A 21673-nucleotide genomic window follows, 5' to 3' on the forward strand; every position below is an offset into this window, starting at 1 on the left:
ATATTCCCAGGGAGAGGCTGAGACGCTCTGGCAGCTACAGCGTGGGACTAGGGTCAGGTCTGAATGACCAAGTCACCGAACTCTTGTTTCTGCTTGGGTAATGTGGGCATAGCATCACTGACATCTTGAGCAGAGTTCAGGATCTTTGGGTGGAAAGATCCAAAAAATTACAGACTGTTTGTTACATATGGACTAAAATCCAAATTCCAGGTTTGCTCATGTCCTCAGCCAAGTTAGCAGCCCAAACCCTTCTGTCTCAGACAAAATACCCTGACATTTAAAAAATCTTGGATGAGGCTTTCTCTGCAGCTTGGAGAACTGGCTCTTCCTTTACTTATTTTTCTTTTCTAAGGAGAATAGGAAGCATATCTGAATTTACGTGCTTGTCTTATTTTTGCTTCTTGACATAAAAATAGCCCATTTTAAAATTAAACTTATTAAATCTTACACCAGACATCCAAATTGCGGTTAAGAAACAAGGTGAATGTGTCTGGCATTTTCCAGCACACACACACACGGCCGTATATAACCTAAAATGAGAGCTGTCACTCCCAAAAAGCGGCGGGGAGACATCGGCAAGCGTCGGGAAGCGTGTCCGAGCCCAGCAGCCCGTGGCAGGTCCCCGGAGGTCAGCCCACGGCTCCTTTTGTGTGCTAGTGGAAATACACCCCCCCTCCTTTTTTCTTCCCCCCCCCACCTTCTCTCTCCATGTGTGTTTTGTCTCCTCCTCCCGCGCTCGTGTCTGCCTTTGCATCTCCACTCCTCTCCCTCCTCTCCTTGGGGCCGATCGCCAAGGGACCTCCAAGGGGCGCGGGGTCGTCCTCGTTCCCCCCGGCGTGCGGAGCCAGGGGTACCTCTTGGTGCGGGCAGAGATGCTGCTCCTCCCGGGGATGTGATCGCATAGCAACACAGCAGCGGGGCGCTGGAGGAGGCGAGGCGGCGGGCGCAGCGCTCAGCCTCAGCATGCATCCCTGTCACTGGCACCTCTCTGCTGATTCACAGCCCCTGCTCCCGACGCACGGCTGCTGCCCGCGGTTCAGACCTGGCGGACTCGGAAGGTAGGCCAAGGCAGGATTTGCCTCCCACTCGGTGCCCGGCCGTGCTGGGAAGGGGGAAATATCCAGATAGCTAACCTCGGAAATACACCCCAGTGCGTGTGTGCATGTGTGTGTCCCTGCACAGCGGTGCTGTCCGTGTGAGTGCAGGCGAGGAAACTTGCCGAGAAGAAAAGACGGGTGGCGGGGGGACATGGGCAGAGAGAAGGGCAGCCAAGGGTGCTTGCACGGGGGAGAGACCAGGGAGCGGTAAGTGATGCGGATGCCCAAGGCGAACAATAGCAGCAAGCATCCCTTCCACGAGCCCTGGTTCTTTTCACGCTGAAGGCTCCTTCACCCTGGCAGTGTTTTCGGCTGGGCTGAAGGACCGCTCGGCGCAGGGTGCATGCTGGCCTTCCAGCGTTCTCCTGCAAGGCTCTGGCTGCAGGGCAAGGCAGAGTGGGGAATATCTCCGAGCAGCAGGCTGCAATCAGGCTCTCGTCCCAGCTCTGTCCTTTTTGTTCACTGCCTTGCCCGGTGCAGCCTTGTTTCTTTTATGTCTCAACCCTCCCTCTCCCAGCTTCCCCCCAGTTCCTTCCACCTCCTCCTCCTCCCTCCAGGCCCTGTGTTGCCACTCCTGACCTCCCCAGTGATGCGGGCAGAGCCACCCGGGGCTGGCAGGATGCTGCTGGCTCCCCGGGGCTGGGCACCGTGCATCCTGCTCCCTGAGGGGCAGGGTGACCACAAGTGAGTGCTCAGCTCGGCAGGCTGTTGCTGGTGCCCAGCACGGTCCCTCGAGCTTCCCCTTCTGCACGGCACCACCGGTGTGTGGTGAAATCACCAGCACTGCCCTCGCAGGGGTTCTGCGCTGGGATTGCCTGAGTTCTGCCACATGGGGGTGAAGCCACTGCCCCATGCTGGCCGTGGGACAAAGGGATGGCTCGGATGGATTTTGGTTTTTATCACTGAAAAAAAGATCTAGCCAAATCTCCGTGCGTCTGTGTTTTATCTGTGCCCTAATACGAGGTCCTTTGTACTCCCTCAGCCGTCTGCTACTTGCTCATCTCTCCAGAACCATGAGAGCTGTTGTGTGATTATTCTTTCTGGTGGTCTTTGTTGCCTGACCAGAGTCCCCTACAACACCATACCACACAAACTCCCAGCTGCAAGGTTTGGCTGCAGCAGGAGGGTTTCCCTTTTTTTGCCAGATGTGTATGTGCGTTTTTGATTTTGAGTCCATCTCACATTGCCACCTGCCAGTTCCCCGCTCTGAAAGGTGACAAGTAGGTAATGGCACTCCTGAATGGGAGAAAAATGATAATTCCAGGTGAAAATTAAGATGAGGATAGAACCTCTCTAATTAACACCTGAGACAGACATATCACACCCACTGTGATTGTCCAGGGCTGTGCCTGGAAGTGGGGTTGCTCAGGGCAGAGTGACTCTTTTCAAAATTAAACAAAGTGAGATAGTGAAGGGATTAAATGGATGGGTTCAAACAAAAGGCCTGCCTTCTTGAGACATACGGTGAATTTGTGATTATAATACTATCTTGAGCAGTATGTTCAAGGCCTCTGCTTTAGGCTGGATGCCTGTGATAAACGTATGAAAGTGGAATTACAAATCCCATGAGCTAAGACATCCTGAGCAGGACGAATTCACTCTTCCAAAAACCTCATTTTCACAGGTGTATAAAGATCAAGCGGGGCTCTTCAGAGTTGAGCCAAAATAGCTCCATCTCGCTGTTCCCCCTAGCATAAAAATGAGGTAGCTCCGATCCATCCTGGGGAAGGGATGGAAGGAAACGGGACTCATGGCACTCGGTCCATGCCTTGCCTCAGGTGGGCCGGAGAGCTCACAAGGACCAGCCCGTGGGGCGGAGGCAGAGTATTCAGGTGGTTTCCTAACACTGGGAATGAGAAACAAAGCATCAAGGAAGCTGAGAGTTAGCACAGCCTTGCCTGGGTTTTTGCTGGGTGCGTTTTTCACACTGCAGCAAGGCTCCTTCCTCTGCTGACAGCAGGGAAGGGAAAGCTCGGGTTGTCAGAGGCAGACAAAGAGAAGCCTCGGGGTTTTCAGTGGGTTTAAATAGCCAGGCTTCGAGGCCGCAGAGCATGACCGAGTCTCTGAAGAATTAGGTTAGGTTTTTAAGGTTGTTGCAACCTTCTCTTGGCCATTAAGCAAGTTATTACCCCCTGCTGGCCCTTCTGTGGGTGGGGACGATGCCGGCTTCTTCCCCTGCTCCTTTTGTCTGTCAGGTCTGTCAGACAGCAACTTCTGTGTCCAGCACAGCGGCGCTGCGTGCCTACAGCTGGCTTTCAAGGTGCAAGGGCAATCGCATGTAGTGCTGCCTAATTGGAGGAAGAGGAGGAGGAGAGACGGGAAGAATTCCTCGGCAAAGCGAGTTTTGGAGAGAGCAGCTCAAAACCCAGCTGCGAGCCGGGAAGGGCATGTGACAGAAATTCAGATTTCAGTCTTCCTGAATTGCCACGAGTTGTTTTTACACAGAGGAACAGCCAGTTCTGCGTGGCCGTGCTGTGGGCATGCACCCACGCTCACCTCGTTGGCCGGGGACATCGGGGTCCTGATTCCCTGGTCGAGGAATGTAACTGGGGACATTTTTCAGCCTGAGCTTTTGTGTGTGCGCACGTGTATTCTGCTCGGGAAAATGGAGAGGGAGCGAGCCAGCAGAAGAGACCCTGCTGATTTATTAGGACCTGTGTCACCTGCTTATCCCCTGAATTTAAAGAACGTGTTGGTTGTAAGTGCAAAATCTGAGCGGTCATTTCAGTACGCAGCTTGTGAGGTGGGAGAGCGCCCGCTTCACCCACGCCTGCTGAATCAGGTCTCTTCTGTGCCACGTGCTCGCCACCTGGTACACCAGAGATTTCCATCTACTTCTTAAGAAGAGCTGCTTAACTGAGGGGCCCTTTGCTGTAATTAATGAGGGGACCTGGTGGTGAGGTGGAGGAGCCCCATGGGGTCCTGCTGTGGGGGCAGAGGGTCGGCGCGGTGTCCTACCAGCAGCACCAGGCCGAGCTGCAGCTTTGGAGTCTGGGTTTTGAGCCATGGGACTGAGAACGCTTTCAGGGTCTGCCTGTATGGGAGACTGCTGCTGGCCCTTTCCTTGTGCACCAGAAAATTTGGGAATCAGGAGGCTGCGGGGTGGTCTTGAAGCAGCGTGTTCAGGTATCTGCTCCTGGTGTGTACAGAGAGATGAAGGGAGAGGTGTTGTCCTTAAGCTCGGTCCCAGTGGGACGAGGATTTCTCTTCCTTCTCTCTCACCAAAGCTTGACCTAGTGGGGTCTTGGGAAGTCAGTCTGCTGGCCCTAGCTCTCAGATGTAAGCTATCTACTCGCAGATGCAGAAAACAACTTTTGCTGGAACAGGATGTGCTGCTGCACCACCGAGGGAGTCCTGCTGCCTGCCAGCTTGGGAACTCTCCCTTTGTCAGCGTGTGGATGGGAGCTGAACTTTGAAACATCCGCAAGCCTCCCACCTTTCCCCTTAAAGGACACTGAGCATGCTGAGCTAAAATGTTATTACTTCTCTTGTACAGTAAGTTAAACAACAACAAAGCCATTAACATTTCCAGCAGCAGGGAGTGTGTTTGTATTTCCATCCCCCTCGTGGGATAAAGGCTGAGCTGCCTTGCCTCAAAATGTTGCCATATTTTTTCCTGATAGGCCAGGATATGAAGTGGAAAGTTTCAGCCCGGGAAGAATGTCTTGGAGGAAATTAGCAATTCAAAGTGTGAGCCTTGTGATGGAGAGACCTCCTGCCCTGCTTGCTGCGTTTGCTCTCCTTTTGTGCAGGAGGGAGCTGCGAACCCAACATCTGCATGGAACTCCAGCTTCCAGGGCAGCCTCCTGTCCTGCAGAGATAAGGGACAGCTGCAGCACAACCCCTGATGTTTGGGGGAGTTTGGGTCTGGGTTTCTAAATAACAGCAGAGTAAAGCTGTTGGATGCTGGTGCCTGCAGGTGTGAGGGTCTGCTGGTGCCTGGCATGGAGAGGAGCTGCTGCAGGACTCAGGGCATGAGCTGTGGGGCCTCTGCAGCCAGACAGCTCCACTGCTGCTTGGGGTGAGGCTGGGCAAAGGCAGCCACAGCTGCCTCCCCAGGAGAGCAGTGCGGGTTTTGTAGCAGGTACAGCTCATCCAGGGAGAGGAAAAAGGCAGCCGTTCTGTTCTGAATAGACCCTAACACAGCTGCATTCAGCTGTTGAAGTGTAGCGTCGAGATTTTGGGCTTTTTCTTTTTCCTAGAGGAACATCGCCGTCTCAAGCTAGGCTAAAGCATTGTGGCTTGGTTCCTGAAGTGTTTGGTGGCTGTAACTCAGCGCAGTGAGATGCATACCAAAAGCAGAGGCAAGCGCTGGGTGTTCTCATGGGCGAGGATGCAAAAAAAAACTCGTGTAAGGAGGCTGCACCCGATCCTCCTCAGGGTCCATCACCTTTGTGCTCAGAGGGGGTACCTCCAGCCAAGACCAGGTTTGGCTGTGTGGGACACACCGGCACAGTTTCACTCCTTGCTCCTGAAATGGAAGGGTGCAGTGCCCTGGTGCCCCACCAGGCAGCTTCTCGTGATGTCTTCACGTGCAGTTTTCACCTGCTGCTGCTTGCAGAGGGCTAGATGTTTCCCTTCTTGCACAGAAATGTTCCCGGGGGTCAACCTGGCTTTAGTTCTGGTTGGACTGCCTGACCACATGGCTCCTGAGGCTTCCAGAGGGCCAGGAGGAGCATTTTTCATGCCTCAACGCCTTTACAAATGGCTGCTTGCAGTGGGCTGTGGGAACTGCAGCTCTGGAGCTGTGGGGCCGCTTCTTGCAGCAGGCGGGTACGGACACTGATAAGTGGCTGTTGTAGGGTGAGCATCACGTCCTGGGGCCTCCCTCCAGCTGGTGGGAAGGCCCAGAGCTGGCCACAGCCCCTGGGAGCCCCTGGGATGCCTTTGCAGTGCCCCAGGGCTGACGTGGGATGGGGCAGCTCCAGGCTCCTTACCATCCCCTTGTGCTCCCACACAATGGCATCAGCCATCCTGCACGGACTGCAGCTCAGTTCTTGCATCCCAGCCCTGCTCCAGCTCCTGGGAGAGGCTTCTGCCTCTCACCCCGTGGCAGCAGTGCCTTTAGTGGCACCCCTCCTGTGCCGTGCCCTCTGCCTCCCCTCTGAATGCCTGCATTTGTTCCGCACGCGTTTTGAGCCAGGCTGGCTCAGCTGCCAACATTTCTGTGACTGGTCGTGTCGCTTGGCAGTAGCACGCCTGAGGTGAATGCTGGTGGGAGAGAGGTGAGGGGGGTCACAGTCCTGGAGCTAGGGAAGCACCAGCAGCAAGCATTTAGCCCAGAAGCATCCATACAACCTCCTGCCCGTGCTGCAGTGCCCGACGGTGCCTGGCGGCACCACTACGCCACGAGTGCGAGAGCTGGAGTTACTGTGTGCCACAGCAAAGCAGCAGAGCGGGAGCATTTCTCCCTCTCCTGTAATCGCTGGGGATTTGGCAAAGTGATCATATGTTGGTTTGCTCGCAGCCGAGCCTCACCGTCTGGTCGTCTCTCCCCTTGAATGTCTGCCTTTGTGCTGGCTGCTGTACAGCTGAGCTATTTCCAGATCATCTTGGGCTCTCCGCATCTGGGTTTTGCTGCCTTGGACGGGCTCCTTTCCCTTGCGCCATGGCTCTGTGTCCTCAAGAACCTTGTCTTTGCTGAAGGAGGTCAGGCCCGGCACCTGGAGGTGCCAAAAGGGCTTTTCTTCTTCTGGTGAGAGCCACCCGCCCTACACATGGGCACCTGTAGGACAAGGTTTCCCTTCCCCTTCTCCAGAACCACACCAACCCTGTGCACGGAGACTTTTCCCTGAGCAAAATGCAGAAAGACCCACCAAGAGTGCAAGCATTGGGGTAATAGGATATATTCCCTCCTGTCGAAGGCAGAAACCATCCACCACACCCTTGGTGTTGCATGAGGGGGTCTCTGTGGGCCCTGCAAGTTGTAAGTGCTGCTGTGCCGTGATAACCCTGCCAGCCCTGGGAGAGGAGCAGAGGGTGCCGCGCTGCACGGTCCGCGATGCTCATCTCTGCAGGTGGCAGGAAGGGGAGAGCGCAGGCCCCTGGGTTATCGGCGTATTGGAGAGCTCAGCACAGGCTGTTCTGCCGGAGACGGAGAGCATTACGGCGGTAGAAATTGCTCAGGGATTAACAAAATCGTAACAGGGTAAGCTGTTCTCTTAGCGTGTGTCATGGAGGAGGGAAGGCAGTGGAAGCTCGGGCGAGGGAGTGAGGGGTGTGGAAGCACAGCGTGCTTGTGCTCGGCTCCTCTGCTGGCTCCGGCCGCACGTAGAGCTCTGGGATCGTGCTTCTGTGGTGGGAAATCACTTGGTTCTGGTAAATCATTGCCATGCACCTTTCCCTCTGGGCTTTATTTTCTCGTGGCTCTGTGTAAATTGGAATTGGTGCTGGCGATGGGAAAAATCACTGTTTTGGCTCAGACTCCAAACAGCAAAAAAAAAGAAACCAGCCAGATGACCAGGGGTTTTACTGAGGTCTGTAGAACAGACGAAGGGGACACTGCTCACTGGTTTTCTGGGTCTTACGGTTTTTAAAACTGAATAAAAATGGGACTTTTGTAATTCATAATGAGTAAGAACACATAAAAAGGTAGCTGGCTATATGAGATGCATGTGTGAGGGACTGAGGTGCTAGAAAAATTTGTTTCCGAATATGAAAGGAAAAAATATTATGTTGGAAGATATTGCCTGTTGTTGGGATTTGTTTTTTTATGTCCAAACAGAAGTGGTTGTGACAGTGTCCAGAGTGCAACGAGAGGCTCTCTGCCCTCTGCTTTTATACTCGGTGCATCCCCTGCCCTGCAGGAAACCCAGCCCTAAGGCGCAGCTGTGGGACACACGCACACGGGACGTTGTTACAGCAAATTGTAGAACTAGATGCAAAAAAGAGTTGGACTTGCATGAAAAGAGACGGCAGCATCGGTGCAAAGAACCACATTTAGCCTCTGGGCTCTGCCGGGGGTGCGCGCTGAGGATGGGGAGGTGCTGACCCCAAACCTCTCCCTCTGCCTTTCAGGTGCTGGCGCCCGAGGCCGTCTCCATCCCCATGAGCATCGGCTCTGATGCAGCCCCTGGTGATGCAGAAATGGCCTTATGTCCTCCCACCATGTCCTGAGTGGCACGGCGCGGCCCCGGCGCGGCACAGCGGCGCTGCCCACCCGCTGCCTCAGGTAAGGTCTGCTCTGCTCGCCCTCCTCCTGCGGCTGTGCGGGGCTGGGGAGCACACCAGGACCTCGGCTCCTGCTGGGGGAAAGCTCTTAGCCTCAGCACCCCGTTGTCTGGCGCTTAATGAGGACGTTAGCTCTCCTCCAGTGCTCTGGCTGCAAAGCGTTTCCCGAAGTAGAGCACGGCAGGCAACCCGCAGAGCTGGGTTTCAGGATAAAGAACACGAGGCTGCCGCCCGCAGCTCTTGCTTATCTGGTCGGGTTTGCTTTTTTCCTGGAAACGTGGAGGAATGTCAGCTTTTGCTGAAAGGTTTGCGGCTAATCTTTCTGGTTGCGGAGCAGAGCTCAGAAGGAAGGCCTCGGTGAAAGCCAAGGCTGGGATGCTGCGAGGCAGAGGAGCCCGGCCTCCTTCTGGGCTGGTTTGCTCGAGGAACGGAGGGTGCTCACCTATCGGTTTCCCCCCCTCTTCCCTGGGTGTTTCTGCACAGGCTGCTCACCTACACGGGGCGGAGAGGGGAAGGCTCTGCACCCCTTGGGGCTGGGGACATGGAGGGGATGGGGTGGTGGGAGGGGAGGCTGGCACTGCCAGCCCTGGGGACACCAGCGGTCAGATGTGCAGGGAGACAGGGAGCTTTTCATTCCCTCCCGTAGGTGGAGGAGAGCATGGGAACAATGCTGGCCGGCAGCGCTGTGGGGGACACGGGGAGCCAGCCCGGAGCCTGCTGGCAAAAACAAACTCTTTGCACCCAGTCCGGACGGGCAGGAGAAGCCATGCTGGCACCAAGGGCTGGGATGGGGTGAGGAGGGCACCTTGGGCTCCTTGGGGTCACGTCTCAAGGGCAGGTTTACCTTTAGGATAGCCAAAGCTTGCTGGGACCAGTCCCTGGGTAAAGCCCATCCCTGAGAGCCCACCCTGCAGGGCACCAGCGGGCGAGGGGCTCCGCAGCAGCGGCATCCCCGGGGTTAAGGCAGGTTGGAGGCCGCAGGAATGCCGCGGGACAAAGCTGGGATTGAGGCCGGGAGGAGGCACGGCCGCCCCCCTGCAGATTCCTGGGGGGTCAGTGCCGGGGACAGCCCCGAGCCCTGCTCACAGCAGCGTTTGCTGCCTGCCGGCCGGTGCTGCACAGCGAGCAGGAGGCGATGCCCGCTCCACCGGCTGCTCCGAGCAGCCCTGCTGCACCGAGGACAGGCGGAAAGGAGCCCGCGTGAGTGTCCTGGGCCCGAAAATAACCCTGCTGAGGGCGGAGGGGGTCGGATCCAGGCTGCCACCGCTGCAGCCCTGGGGATGGGGTGGGCAGGGGATGCTCGGGGGGAAGGTGCTGCTCTTGCTCCCTGCTCGCTCGCAGCCGGGCAGGTGTTCAATGCCTGGCCCATGCTTGGTTACCATCCCTGGCTCGTCTGCAGGTGATAGTCCACGGGTTGTAGGCTTTTAGCATCGTCTTAAACTGGGCTGGGAAGGCTGTTCTGTGCTGAGCTCAATCCTCTCCTTGGCACCCCCAGGCATGAAGTGGGGAGCCGGGCGCTCCTGGGCAGTGCTGTGGGACTAACCTACTTGGGTGGCATGAGGAGCTGCACATGCAGACTGTGGGGTTTTATTTATTTTCTCCTAAGTGCGAGCAGCAGTTTTAGCTTGAGTGATTCATTATTCATGGCCCCGAGATTCCTGTGAACTCTGTGGGCGATGGTTTTCTCTGTTTTCCTGATGCTCCTGGAGCGGCAGGGTGTGTGGGGGGCAGAGAACAGCCTGCCGTTAGATGTTTTTAGATGAAGAAGACTTAGCAGCACTCGCTGAGCGTTTGACTCCTCCCTGGGAGCCAGCACGGGGTGGGCATCGTTCCACTTGCACGGCCAAATTCTGGGTCTGGTTTCCTCCTGCCTGCTGCTCCCCTGCACCTGTCCTGGGGTGCTCGGGCAGCCCGTGGGCAGGCAGCGAGCTGTGTCTGCTCCTTCCCTTCCCCGGCAAAGGCTGCCTGTTGCATGTACTGTTTAGAAAGTGCTAATGCAGTTAATTACAGTTGATTAATCACCTGGGGATAATTACCCCAAATGAGCTCTAATATCAAAGTAGCATTAGAGTGAAACACTGCCTGTTCCTCAGCAGAGCGCATCCCACTTGGCATTACAATGTGTTTGTGCACCGGGCTGCTCTGCTGGAGAGGAGATCCCCGCTCACTGACCAAGTCCTGTGTGCGATGCTCTCAGTCCTGCCAGTGTGTTGGGGTGGCCAGCAAGCACCATGCCTTCGCTGCCTCTGCAAGGGGGAAGAAGCGTGATGCAGAGCAAGAGGCTTAGGACAGGATTCCCCACCCACCAAGGGTTCATTCCTCAGTAATTAGCAGGCATTTTTCCAGGCACCTGGGGGTGTCTGGCTCAGCTGCTGGCTGGGCAGGGCAGGGCTGGAGGTGCTCACACTGCACAGGGACCGGCTCAGGTTTGGCTGCCGGCTGCTCCCCAGCCCTTCAGAGCATCCTTCGTGCCACTGCTGGTTTCGGGGTGGTGCGGAGGAGAAGCAGCATCTGCGGGGATCAGCTCAAATCTGCGGTGCAGGCAGAGAATATAGCCTGGTGCTTCTGCAGGGGAGCAGGTGGCAGCCACAGAACTGCGGGTGGCGTAGCGGAGGCTGGCAGGTCCCCTTGGTCACTAGGAACGGTGGACCCTCCTGCATCCACCTCTTCTCAAAGCGTTGAAGTGCCACCTTTACTCGCAGTGCTGCTGTAGCCAGCACTGTGCCCCTTCTTCAGCCATGGCCACGAGCTCCCCGGAGCAGCCAGCAGCCCCCTGCACAGCGGTGCAGCACCCAGAGCTGAAAAGTCAGGGATGGTGATGGCAGAGGGGATGGGTGCCCCCTGGCACGGTGATGGCAGAGGGGACGGTGCAGGCAGGCGGGTGCCTGAGCGCTGGCAGCGTTTCAGCTCTGTCTGTTTCTGCCCAGGTTAAAGGCTCTCAGGATGGTGCGGGACCTTCGTGTGTAAGCCCCCGGGCTCCCAGCAGTGTTGCTGGGCCCCAGAACCCCCTGGAGATGAATCTTTGTTGGAACGAGATCAAAAAGAAATCCCACAGCCTTCGGTAAGAGTCCCTGCCCGGGGCAAGCTCCTGGCCTGCCAGCCTCACGGGCCGCGCGTGCTTGTTGGAGGTGGCTGAGCTCGTCCATATGTTACCCACAGCGACCCTGGCTTTGTCTCTCCTCTTCTGCACAGACTTCTGAGCCTTCTCCACGCACTGCATCCTCCCTATGCCCACCCCTCCCTTCCTTCTCCCCCTCCCATCCTCATCCCTGCTCACTGCTGCTTTCTCCATCCTCCCCGCTGCCACCTCCATGTCTCGCCTCTTTTCCCCCCACCTCCGTGCTTGCCCTTTTGCTGGGAGCCCTCTCCAGCTGAGCAGAGGAATGGGCTCTCCAGACCCTCAGAGGTCGCAGCTGCAGAGGTGGCAGCATGACGGAGAGCTTAATTGGGGCATGTTAATTGTCTCTTGCCTCAACGCTGGCAGCTGGAAGCCGCCCAGCCACGCAGACACGGAGCCAAGCCCCCCGTGCTACCCAGAGTACAGCCCAGACCGGCCTGGGTGCACGCAGAGTGGCTCCATCCCTGCTGCTGGCCGCGAGCTTTGGGGTGTTTGTGGCACTCCCTCTGCCCGGCACCTCCCTGCCTGCATCTGGGATGGCTGCGGGTTCCCCTGGTTCCCCCTGAGCACCCCCGTGCTGTCCCCGCTCTCGTGCCAGGGCTCGGCTGGAGGCCTTCTCCGACCACAGTGGGAAGCTGCAGGTGCCCCTGCAGGAGATCATCGACTGGCTGGGGCAGAAGGATGAGGAGCTGTCGGCACAGCTGCCCCTGCGCGGGGACGTCCTGCTGGTGCAGCAGGAGAAGGAGACGCACGCGGTATGTTCCCTCGTTCCCCTGCGCCCTGCTTACGGTTGCTGTCCCTCGTCCTCACCAGCACCAGCCGCTTCCTGGAGCACAAAGCGCTGACCCAGCAGGCAGCACCACAGAGGCTGCAGCTGGTGGGCAGGAGAGGGCACCCCAACCCCAAACCCAACCCCAACCAGATGTGAATGGGCTTTGGGGCACCCTGCTGCTCCCCTCCTCGTTCCCCCTGCACTGCAGAAATGTTTCTCTGTTAACTCCTCTCTGCGTTTCCAGCGAGGGCTGGGTACTTTCCTCTGGCAGCGTTTCCCTGATGTCACCGTGGGTGGTTCGTTTGGGCACTGGATGCATAAATCACGGCAGCCCTCGGCGAAAGGGCAGCAGGACGTAATTCTCCAGCCCAGCCTGTCGTCTCCTCTCTGTGCTCTGCTCTCCTCTCCAGGCTTTCATGGAAGAAGTGAAGTCCCGGGGGCCGTATATTTACTCTGTCCTGGAGTCAGCACAGGCTTTCCTTTCCCAGCATCCGTTTGAGGAACTGGAAGAGCCAACTTCAGAAAGCAAAGGTCTGTTGAGTTCCCTCTTCAATTCCCCCTTCCTCGTCCTCCCATGGCTCCTCCTGGGCTGGTTTGGGGGGGATGGAGCAGGCGGCTGGTGTGGCACAGCAGTGCTCGGCCTCTTGCCATAACACACCAGGTTGTGCCCAGCCCTTGGGAAGAAGACAGGACCAGCACAGAGCTGTGCTTCTGCCCCAGGCTCTCATTTCTGCTCTTCGCTTTGCCTTCGCAGATGTTTCTCCCCGGCACCGCATCCAGAACATCAGCCGCTTTGTCTGGAAGCAGGCGAACGTGGCCAGCGAGCTGTGGGAGAAGCTGACGGCCCGCTGCGTGGACCAGCACCGGCACATCGAGCGGACGCTGGAGCAGCTGCTGGAGATCAAAGGGGCCATGGAGGAGCTCAGCACCACGCTGGACCAGGCTGAGAGTGTGCGTGAGACCTGGGAGCCCATCGGGGACCTCTTCATCGACTCCTTGCCAGAGCACATCCAGTCCACCAAGGTACTTGTGGCTCCCAGCTTCGGGGACGGGCACAGCCCACCCGAAACTGTAGCAGAGGGATCACAGCTGGGCACCGACACCTTTCTTGTTCCTTCTCCTCCTCCCCCTGCCCTGTGCCTGCTCCCCTGGGCATGGGGCTGCAGCTCTTCAAGGATGAGCTCTCTCCCATGAAGGACGGGGTGAAAGTGGTCAATGACCTGGCACACCAGCTCGCCATCTCGGACGTCCACCTCTCCATGGAGAACTCCCGCACCCTGGAGCACATCAACACGCGCTGGAAGCAGCTGCAGGTGGGGAAGGGTTGGGGCCCTGCAAACACCCCGCAGGGAAGGGGGTGAAGGGGAAGAGCTGAACCTCGGGGACGAATTTATTAAGGCTTGGCCAGGCAGGAGCCGTCTGGGCAATGCAAATCCACGGGAGGGAGCGGACCTGGGTGGCTGGGGCACCTCCAAGTCCATCCACAGGCCTTCCTGAAGGGGGCTGTGATCCGAAATGCTCAATGGAAATGCTGCCACTGCGTTCTGCTGTCCCCTCCTGCAGGCCTCCATCAACGAACGCCTGAAGCAGCTCCAGGATGCCCACCGGGACTTCGGGCCGGGCTCGCAGCACTTCCTCTCCTGTACGTGACGGGTGCCCCCGTTGGCGCTGCCTGCGGGCTGCCTGCCCTCCCACAGGCTGGGGCAGTGCCCGTGGTGGTGCACGACGCTCAGGGACTGCAGCTGCGATGCTTGCAGCAGCAGCCGGGTGGCCCTGGGACAGTGCCAGCCTCGGGGACAGGGTGGGCAAGGCAGGGCAAGGCAGCCCCCCAGCTGCAGGGTTTGTTGGCCCTGGTGTCCCTGCGGCCCTGCTCCTCCACCTGAGAGCAGTGGAAGCATTTCCAGCTGCCCGTGGCGAGGGAAAATTGCTGAGGGACACCGGGGGCTTCTGACTTCTGCTCCTCTCCTCACAGCCTCGGTCCAGGTGCCCTGGGAGCGAGCCATCTCCCCCAACAAAGTGCCCTACTACATCAAGTGAGTGTGCTGCCCCGCACGGACGGGGCTCGGGCCTGCCCGACGGCGGGCACGCGGCTGGAAGGGATTTCCCAGCCTGACACCAGGTTTCCTTCCCTCCTCCCAGCCACCAGGCCCAGACAACGTGCTGGGACCACCCCAAGATGACGGAGCTGTACCAGACGCTGGGTGAGGAGGCTGCCACAAAACCTCTTTTTGGGGTGCAGCGTGAGATGCCCCCAGCCCCAAAAGGGGCCTCTCTGTGCTTTCCCCCTAAAGGGCCCAAACCCCAGATGGGTGCTGCGTGCGGCCAGGCCTGTGCTGGGGGCAGCAGCTGCTTCCTGCCCTGCAGATAAGGGTGTTCAGCTGCGGTTTTCTTCTCCTTTTGTTCTTGCAGCGGATTTGAACAACATCAAGTTCTCGGCGTACCGGACGGCGATGAAGCTGCGGCGGGTGCAGAAAGCCCTGCGATGTGAGTGTGGGAAGCACGGCCCTCCCGCTGGGGCTCCCTGGGTAGAGGCATTAAGCGAACACGGCCTTTCATCAGCACATCAGAGGCAGGAGCCCACCGGGGAAGCGCTGAGCCCGTGGCTGAAAAGCAGCAGATTCACTGCCTCTGGGTTAGGGTGGAACTGCTGCAGGGCAGGTGTGAGTCAAAGCCATCAGAGACCAAAGGGACAAAGCAGAGTTACAAACCTCGGGAGCAGCCAGGAGGTCACCCGGCAGCAACGGGAGAGGCTGGAGGAGCTGTGAGAGAGACCTAGAGCAGAAAGCAGGCGGGCTGGTGGGGGCAGGAGGGGATCCACTGCTTCCAGAGACAAAGGGGAGCTGAAAACCCAGCTTCAGGGCTAGGGAGGGATGCTGCGGAGCCGTGTGCAGGTATCTGCTTTCCTCCCAGTGGACATGGTGACCCTGGCCACGGCCCTGGAGATCTTCAACGAGCACGACCTGCAGCCCAGCGACCGGGCGATGGACGTGGTGGAGGTGATCCACTGCCTGACCGCCCTGTACGAGCGGCTGGAGGAGGAGCGGGGCATCCTGGTGAACGTGCCGCTCTGCGTCGACATGAGCCTCAACTGGCTGCTCAATGTCTTCGACAGGTACCAGCCCCACGGCGCCGTGCTCGGGGGAAAGCCTCGGTGCCCCAGCCGCTCAGGATGGGGTGGCTGGTGCCAGCTTGCCTTGCTGAGCCCCCACCAAAAAAAAAAACACCCCTGTGCCATATCTCGCCTTGCAGCGGCCGCAGCGGGAAGATGAGGGCCCTCTCCTTCAAGACGGGCATTGCATGTCTGTGCGGGACGGAGGTCAAGGAGAAATTCCAGTGTGAGTCCCCCGCACGGAGCGACCTGGGGAAGGCGGGAGTGCTTTCGCTTCCCAGCTTCGCCCTCCTTTGCCCGGCAGGATCGGAGAAGCAGCTTTCGTGTGGTGACTAATCTGCTTGCATCGCCACCCCTTCCTCCCTCCCCCAGCCCACGCCGCCTAAATTAGAAGGCATTTTGGCAGTGACTGCTGCTGCGGGGGTCCTGCTTGCATGGCACTGCCAGGGGCGGGGTGGCGAAGGCAAAGGGGCAGCAGCTGCTCGGTGCTTCTCCAGGAAAGCCCTGGGGGTGTTTGGCAGGGCAGTCGGGGTCAGACAAATTAAAGGAAGCCCCTTTTGCTGTGTTTTAAGCCACAGGGTGCTGGGGGCGGGGGTGCTGATCACCCAGGGATTAAATAAGAATGCTGTCACCATAACCTCTGGCTCGGGAGGGCTCTAAACTGCTGCTTTGGGGAGCTGGAAGGATGCCGGTGATGGTTATTTAACCACAGCTCGGTGTTTTCCCCCCGGTTTAAGCTGCCCCCCGTGCAGGCACCAGCCTTATGTCTGAGGGGCTGTCTCCCTCTCTGTCCCACCGCAGACCTCTTCAGCCAAGTGGCAAATGCTGGGGGTCTGTGTGACCAGCGGCACCTGGGTGTCCTGCTCCACGAGGCCATCCAGGTCCCGCGGCAGCTCGGGGAGGTGGCGGCCTTCGGGGGCAGCAACGTGGAGCCCAGCATCCGCAGCTGCTTCCGATTCGTGAGTACCGCGGTGGCCCCTCCGTGGCCATGCCTGCAGCAAAGAAGAAGCATCCCGAGGCAATGGAGTCCTGCTCTGAGCCTCTCCTCCTGTCCCTCCCCGTCCCAGAGCCATGGCAAGTCTGCCATCGAGGCGTCCCAGTTCCTGGAGTGGGCCAACCTGGAGCCGCAGTCCATGGTGTGGCTGGCCGTGCTGCACCGCGTCACCATGGCCGAGCAGGTGAAGCACCAGACCAAGTGCTCCGTCTGCCGGCAGTGCCCCATCAAGGGCTTCAGGTAGGGGACGCGGGGACTTCAGCCGCCAGCACCGTGGGGCCAGCGGGGCGCGAGAGCCACACAAACCTCTCATCCCCTGCGCTCTGAGACACGGCAGCTCTGCCGACTCTCCCTTCTCCCTCTGGCCTCCCGCTCTCTGCAGGTATCGGAGCCTGAAGCAGTTCAACGTGGATATCTGCCAGACCTGCTTCCTCACTGGGCGAGCCAGCAAGGGCAACAAGCTGCACTACCCCATCATGGAGTACTACACCCCGGTACGGGGCCGGGCGGCGCTTGGCTACTGGGGGCAGTGGCCTCGCAGTGCTGGGGCTGCCCCAGGGTGGCTGCTTTGCGTGTGTTTGTTCCCCTCTGTGTGCTGGGGGCTGTCGGTGTCCCTGCTGCTCTGGGGCTCGTGGTCAGCAGGATGTGGCATCCATAGCATGCCCAGCCTGGCTTGTGCTGCTGGAGCAGCCGCGTGCCCCCCTCGCTCCCCCACTTGTCTCTGCTGATGGAGGGCTTGTGCCCGGCCTGAAGGGAGCTTCACAGGTCCCAGGAGGCCAGCCTGTGATCCCCCACTCTGCCCACCACCAGGGCAATGGTTCTTTCTCTCTCCGCAGACCACCTCCAGCGAGAACATGCGGGACTTTGCCACCACGCTGAAGAACAAGTTTCGCTCCAAGCAGTACTTCAGCAAGCACCCGCAGAGGGGCTACCTGCCCGTCCAGTCCGTGCTGGAGGCTGACTTCTCCGAGACGTGAGTGCCCCGGCCCTGCCCGAGGAAGCAGCACCCCCGGGGATGCTGCCTGGAGGCAGCTTGCTCGGGGCTCACATAGCACTGAGTCTTGGGGGGAGCAGATTTCAGCCTCCCTGACAGCCTGGGGTGGGCAGGGCAGCCCCTCCAAGCCCTGGTTTTGGGTGAGGACCGCAATCCTTGCTGACCAGTGTGCATCTCTTGCAGCCCAGCCTCCTCCCCGATGCTGCCGCACGCTGACACCCACTCCCGGATCGAGCACTTTGCCAGCAGGTAGCGGCACCGGGCACTGCTGTGGGATGTGGGGCAGAGGGGTCTGGGGACGGGTGCTTCCCAGCACACTGCATGGCTGCCACGGGGTCTTGCAGAGAGGTCTTGCAGGGCTGCTGCATTTAGGGTGCGCTGAGCAGACATTCAAGGAGCCTTTGAACGTGTCTAAAGCCAGCTCTCTTTCCTCCAGGCTTGCAGAGATGGAAAACCAGAACTGTTCCTTCTTCAGCGACAGCCTGTCCCCCGATGACAGCCTGTGAGTTCTGCCTCCTTCCCCTGCTTCTCTGCAGCCAGGTTCCTGTGGCTCCCTCCCCACCTACCCAGGGCATCCCTGCTCCCCCTCCCAGCCCTTGGAGCCTGAGGCTCCTGGGCACAGCTACCCGGGGTGCTGGAGCCACCTCTGAGCTCCATGACCTGGAGCAGCTGTGGGGAACTCCCGCACAAAACCACCTCCCTCCAGCCCTGAGGGCCCAGCAATCCCCATCCTGACATTTCTCCCTGTTTTTTTCCTCCACCTGCTGCAACAGGGACGAGGACCAGTACCTGCTGCGCCACTCCAGCCCCATCACTGACCGAGAGCCCGCGGGCAGCCAGCAGGTCCCAGGAAGCCTGCCCATGGACGACAAGGGGGAGCTGGAGCGCATCCTGGCGCACCTGGAGGATGAAAACAGGTGGGCAGCGCTGAAAGTGGGGGCTTGAGTCTAAGGGAAGGGGCTGGAGAAACCTGGCTGAGAGCCAGGGTGGAGCCTGCTTTGGGGGCTGGGCCCTGAAGCCCACATAGGAGCACTGGGCTCAGTGCTTGCCAAGGAAGGGAGAAGGCTCCGTTCCCCAGAATCCTTATCCCTATCCCCAAAACGTGTTGCCAAGAACCCCTCTTGAGCTGGTGAGCCCAGGGCGCGGCTGCCTGTCTCCTCCCTGAGCTCCTGTGGAATGGTGGAGGTGCTGCTGGAGCACAGCACAGGGTTTTTCTCTCCCTGCCTTACTCCCAGCCTGCTAGGAAGCAGCCGTGTGCCTTTTGTCCTCCACCCAAACGAGGAGGAGCTGCAGGCAGGCCACCCCGTGGTGCAGGGACAGTCAGGAGCTGCTCCTCGAGCTTCTCCCGTGGCAAAGCCTCCGCTGGAGCTTTGTCTCTGAGTCTCCAGAAAGGAGACGGTGGTGCTGACCTGGGCTGTCCCGCAGGATCCTGCAGGGAGAGCTGAGGCGTTTGAAATGGCAGCACGACGAGGCCGTGGAGTCCCCGACCTTGGCTACGGGCTCCCCCGAGCTGGTGCCAGACCCCCGCAACGAGGAGCTCCTGGCGGAAGCGCGCATCCTCCGGCAGCACAAGAGCCGCCTGGAGACCCGCATGCAGATCCTGGAGGACCACAACAAGCAGCTGGAGTCCCAGCTGCACCGGCTCAGAGAGCTGCTGCTGCAGGTACGGAGCAAATAACAAGGGAGGGGGGGCAGGAAGGGGTGGCCAGAGGGTGCAGGACAAGGACAGAGGACCGCGACAAGCCCCCCTCTCTCTCCAGCCGCCGGCAGAGTCAGATGGCAACGGCTCAGCAGCATCTTCCCTGGCTTCATCCCCGCACCAGTCCGAAGGCAGCCAGGCAAAGGAGAAGGAGCACGACACCCCCGACACCGAAACTGCAGGTGAGGGAGGGTCGGATGGGGGCTGAGCTCCGGGATGGCAGCTCTGGGAGGCCGCCTGTCCCCCCGGCCTCCGGTTTAGCCGGGTGCACGCGCCGCTCACCCCAGCCCTGTGCCCGCTGCAGATGAGGTGGAGGCCAAGACGCAAGAGGTCAGCGTGTGCCTGGAGGACATCATGGAGAAGCTGCGGAGCGCCTTCCCCAGCTCTCGAGGTACTCGAGCGAAATCCCCCTCTCTGGCCTCCTACTGCTCCCTCAGATGAGGTTTCCCGGCGGAGCCCTGCCCCGATCCCTCCCTCCCCGTGACGGCTGATCCCCCCCGCCACCCACGGCCAGGAGCGCGGCGGCTGCAGGCACTGGTGAGGATGAGGAGGAGCTCTCCTACCTGCAAGGACAGGCGGCCGGAGCTGCGCAGAGGACAGAGCAGCTCGGTCCTGGATGAGCTCCCTGCTGCGAAGACAGACTGATGGCAGCGAGGCTGCAGCCACCACCGTGAGCCCCCTCTGCCCATCTCTGGAGAGGTGGAGGCCCTGCTCACCCGGCAGAGCAGCAGCAGTGGTGCGAGCTCTCCTGGCTGCTTGTGGATGGCTCATCCCACATGGATGGTGACCGGGGATGCTCTGTGACTGCGTGCTCAGCGCCATCCCTCACACGTGTGCGCCCAGGGCGCTGTCACCTCGTGCTAGCTCTACCCCAGGCTCTAGCCCTCTCCCACCCAGCCCCTCGCCCGCTTTCTGCCACCCCTGAGCAGTCCCCTTCTAACCAGCTGGCCCCAGGCGCTGTTCTGCTGACCTCTCCGTCTCTCTTCCAGGTATGACCTCCCTTATCTAACACCTCCCGTGAGCCAGAGGCTTTTCCTAACCAGCTGCCTGGCTGCTTCCCCTCCTCCTCCTCTCCCCGCCGTGCTCCCCGTGCCGCGGCAGGCTCCCTCGCTCAGGCAGGACGCTTGCCAGCTCCAGGAGATCTCAGGGGAACATTGGCCAGGTGGGAGCAGGGCTGTGGGCTCCCCGTGGGCCAGCTGGGTTGCTCAGCTGCAGCATCCAGGCTTGGACTCGTTGGACTGCACGGAAAGGCTCGGAAGAAAGAGCTGAAGTGGTGGAAGCTGCGTGTGTCCCCTGGCACCCACGGGGCGCAGAGCTCAGCATCCCACTCCTCTCCAGTTCTGCCCGGGGTCCTCCAGGTCGGTGGGCACTGAAATGTTTCTGCAGCCACCAAAAGGCCTCCTGGGGTGTAAAGGAACTCCTTCTGACAGCACCCAGCTGCCCGCCTTATGGTTCGGATGCTGCTGCCAGCGGGGCACGCGCTGCCGGGGGGAGAGGCTGCCAGGTTGGTGGGGTCGGGGCGAGTCCACACCAGAGCTTCAGCCCAGCTGGTAGCCTTATCCTGAGAGGATCTTTATAACAGAGCCTTATCGTTTAATTTGCATATATTTCTATATATTATATATATATTCTGTACTGAAATACTCTCACGGACTCACGCCATTAAACCCTAACACGAAGTGTAGTTGCACTTCCCTTCCAGCCCAGCCCGGCTCCCTCTCCTGCGGGATCCTTCCCTGCGCTGCCCTGGATCCAGGGCTGCTGGCGGTGGCTCCGGGTCCCTCAGGCTCCCTCGGGCTGGCTGTCTCAGGCTGCGTTACGTCGAGAAAGCTGCGGAGTCAGGTGCTGAGGGTGCCCCGGGGCATGAGAAGGGCTGGCACAGCCCCGCTGCTGCTCCGGGGTGGTGGAGAGAGGAGATGCCCACACCGCTGGGCACAGCAGGGTGCAGGGAAGGCTGTGTCTGTGTGTCCCGAGCTGCAGGGACAGGGCTGTTGGCTGTGTGCTGGTGAGCTCTTTGGGGAGGCTGGGACCAGGGAGATGTTTGCCACGATGGCAGCGGTGCCCGTATCACGGAGTGCTAAATGTGCTTGGTGCCAGGGCCCCGTGCTGGTGTGTGGGGTGCCGTCCCTGCCGTCCTGGTGGCATTAGGGAGGGGACGCTGTCCTGAGTGGGTAAATGCTACAGGATCATGGTGACTGCATGAGATTAGGGGTTCCCCCAGGAAGAAGAAGGCAGGATTAGGGCAAATTGGTGCAGGTCCTCGCTGCGGGGAGTGGCAGTGGCTGAGCTGTGTGCCCAGGGAGCCCGGGCTGGCTGGGGCTGTGCTGGGAGGCGGCCGGGAGGGGAGCGGGCTGGCTGATGCTCTGGTAACCATGTACTGCGGTGCTGCTGCCCTGGCTGCTTCTCTCCACCTCTGCTCTGGAAAGAGAATAAATTGGTATTTATACTGGGACCCCCGTGGGTGCGCTGGTCTCTTCTTTCCGTGCCCTTTTCCTGTTGGCCATCCTGCGGCAGGTTGCTGCCACCTCTTGCTGTGGGGACAAGGACATTCCCCGTGGTGTTGCCCTGGGGGCAGCTGCATGCCCTGACCATCCTCTGCATTCATCCTCTTCCAGCAAGGCTGCTCAGGTCCGTGTGGCAGCTAGGAGGAGGCTGGCTGTGCAGGGACAGGCCCTCTGCCTTGTCAGGGAGCTCCTGCAGCCTGGAGAGGAGCGGATGGC

The 21673-nt window shown here is 59.6% G+C and overlaps 1 protein-coding gene across 7 annotated transcripts; it reads left to right on the forward strand.

Annotated features, from left to right (window-relative positions):
• Window positions 1–743: 743 nt before the first annotated feature.
• DRP2 (dystrophin related protein 2) lies at window positions 744–21405 on the forward strand (the record flags this gene model as incomplete). Of its 7 annotated transcripts, none has more annotated exons than XM_084534566.1 (24): window positions 744–1058; window positions 8115–8268; window positions 11195–11328; window positions 11984–12140; window positions 12568–12688; window positions 12912–13180; window positions 13324–13470; window positions 13721–13799; window positions 14130–14190; window positions 14297–14358; window positions 14567–14641; window positions 15068–15269; window positions 15407–15492; window positions 16068–16225; window positions 16334–16500; window positions 16643–16754; window positions 17097–17233; window positions 17438–17503; window positions 17691–17756; window positions 18028–18171; window positions 18680–18917; window positions 19015–19135; window positions 19258–19344; window positions 19468–21405. In XM_084534566.1, exons 2-24 carry the CDS (start codon window positions 8161–8163, stop codon window positions 19596–19598), a joined length of 2928 nt encoding a protein of 975 aa, XP_084390692.1. In that variant the 5' UTR covers window positions 744–1058; window positions 8115–8160. The 7 variants fall into 7 exon arrangements, with proteins under 7 accessions (XP_084390692.1, XP_084390697.1, XP_084390696.1 ...); XM_084534571.1 differs by having other exon boundaries at window positions 19943–21405; XM_084534569.1 differs by lacking the exon at window positions 744–1058 and adding an exon at window positions 2864–2929.
• Between the last annotated feature and the right edge of the window lie 268 nt (window positions 21406–21673).

This window comes from Aythya ferina (assembly GCF_964211825.1).
Source record: "Aythya ferina genome assembly, chromosome: 13".
NCBI classification, from domain to species: Eukaryota; Metazoa; Chordata; class Aves; order Anseriformes; family Anatidae; genus Aythya; species Aythya ferina.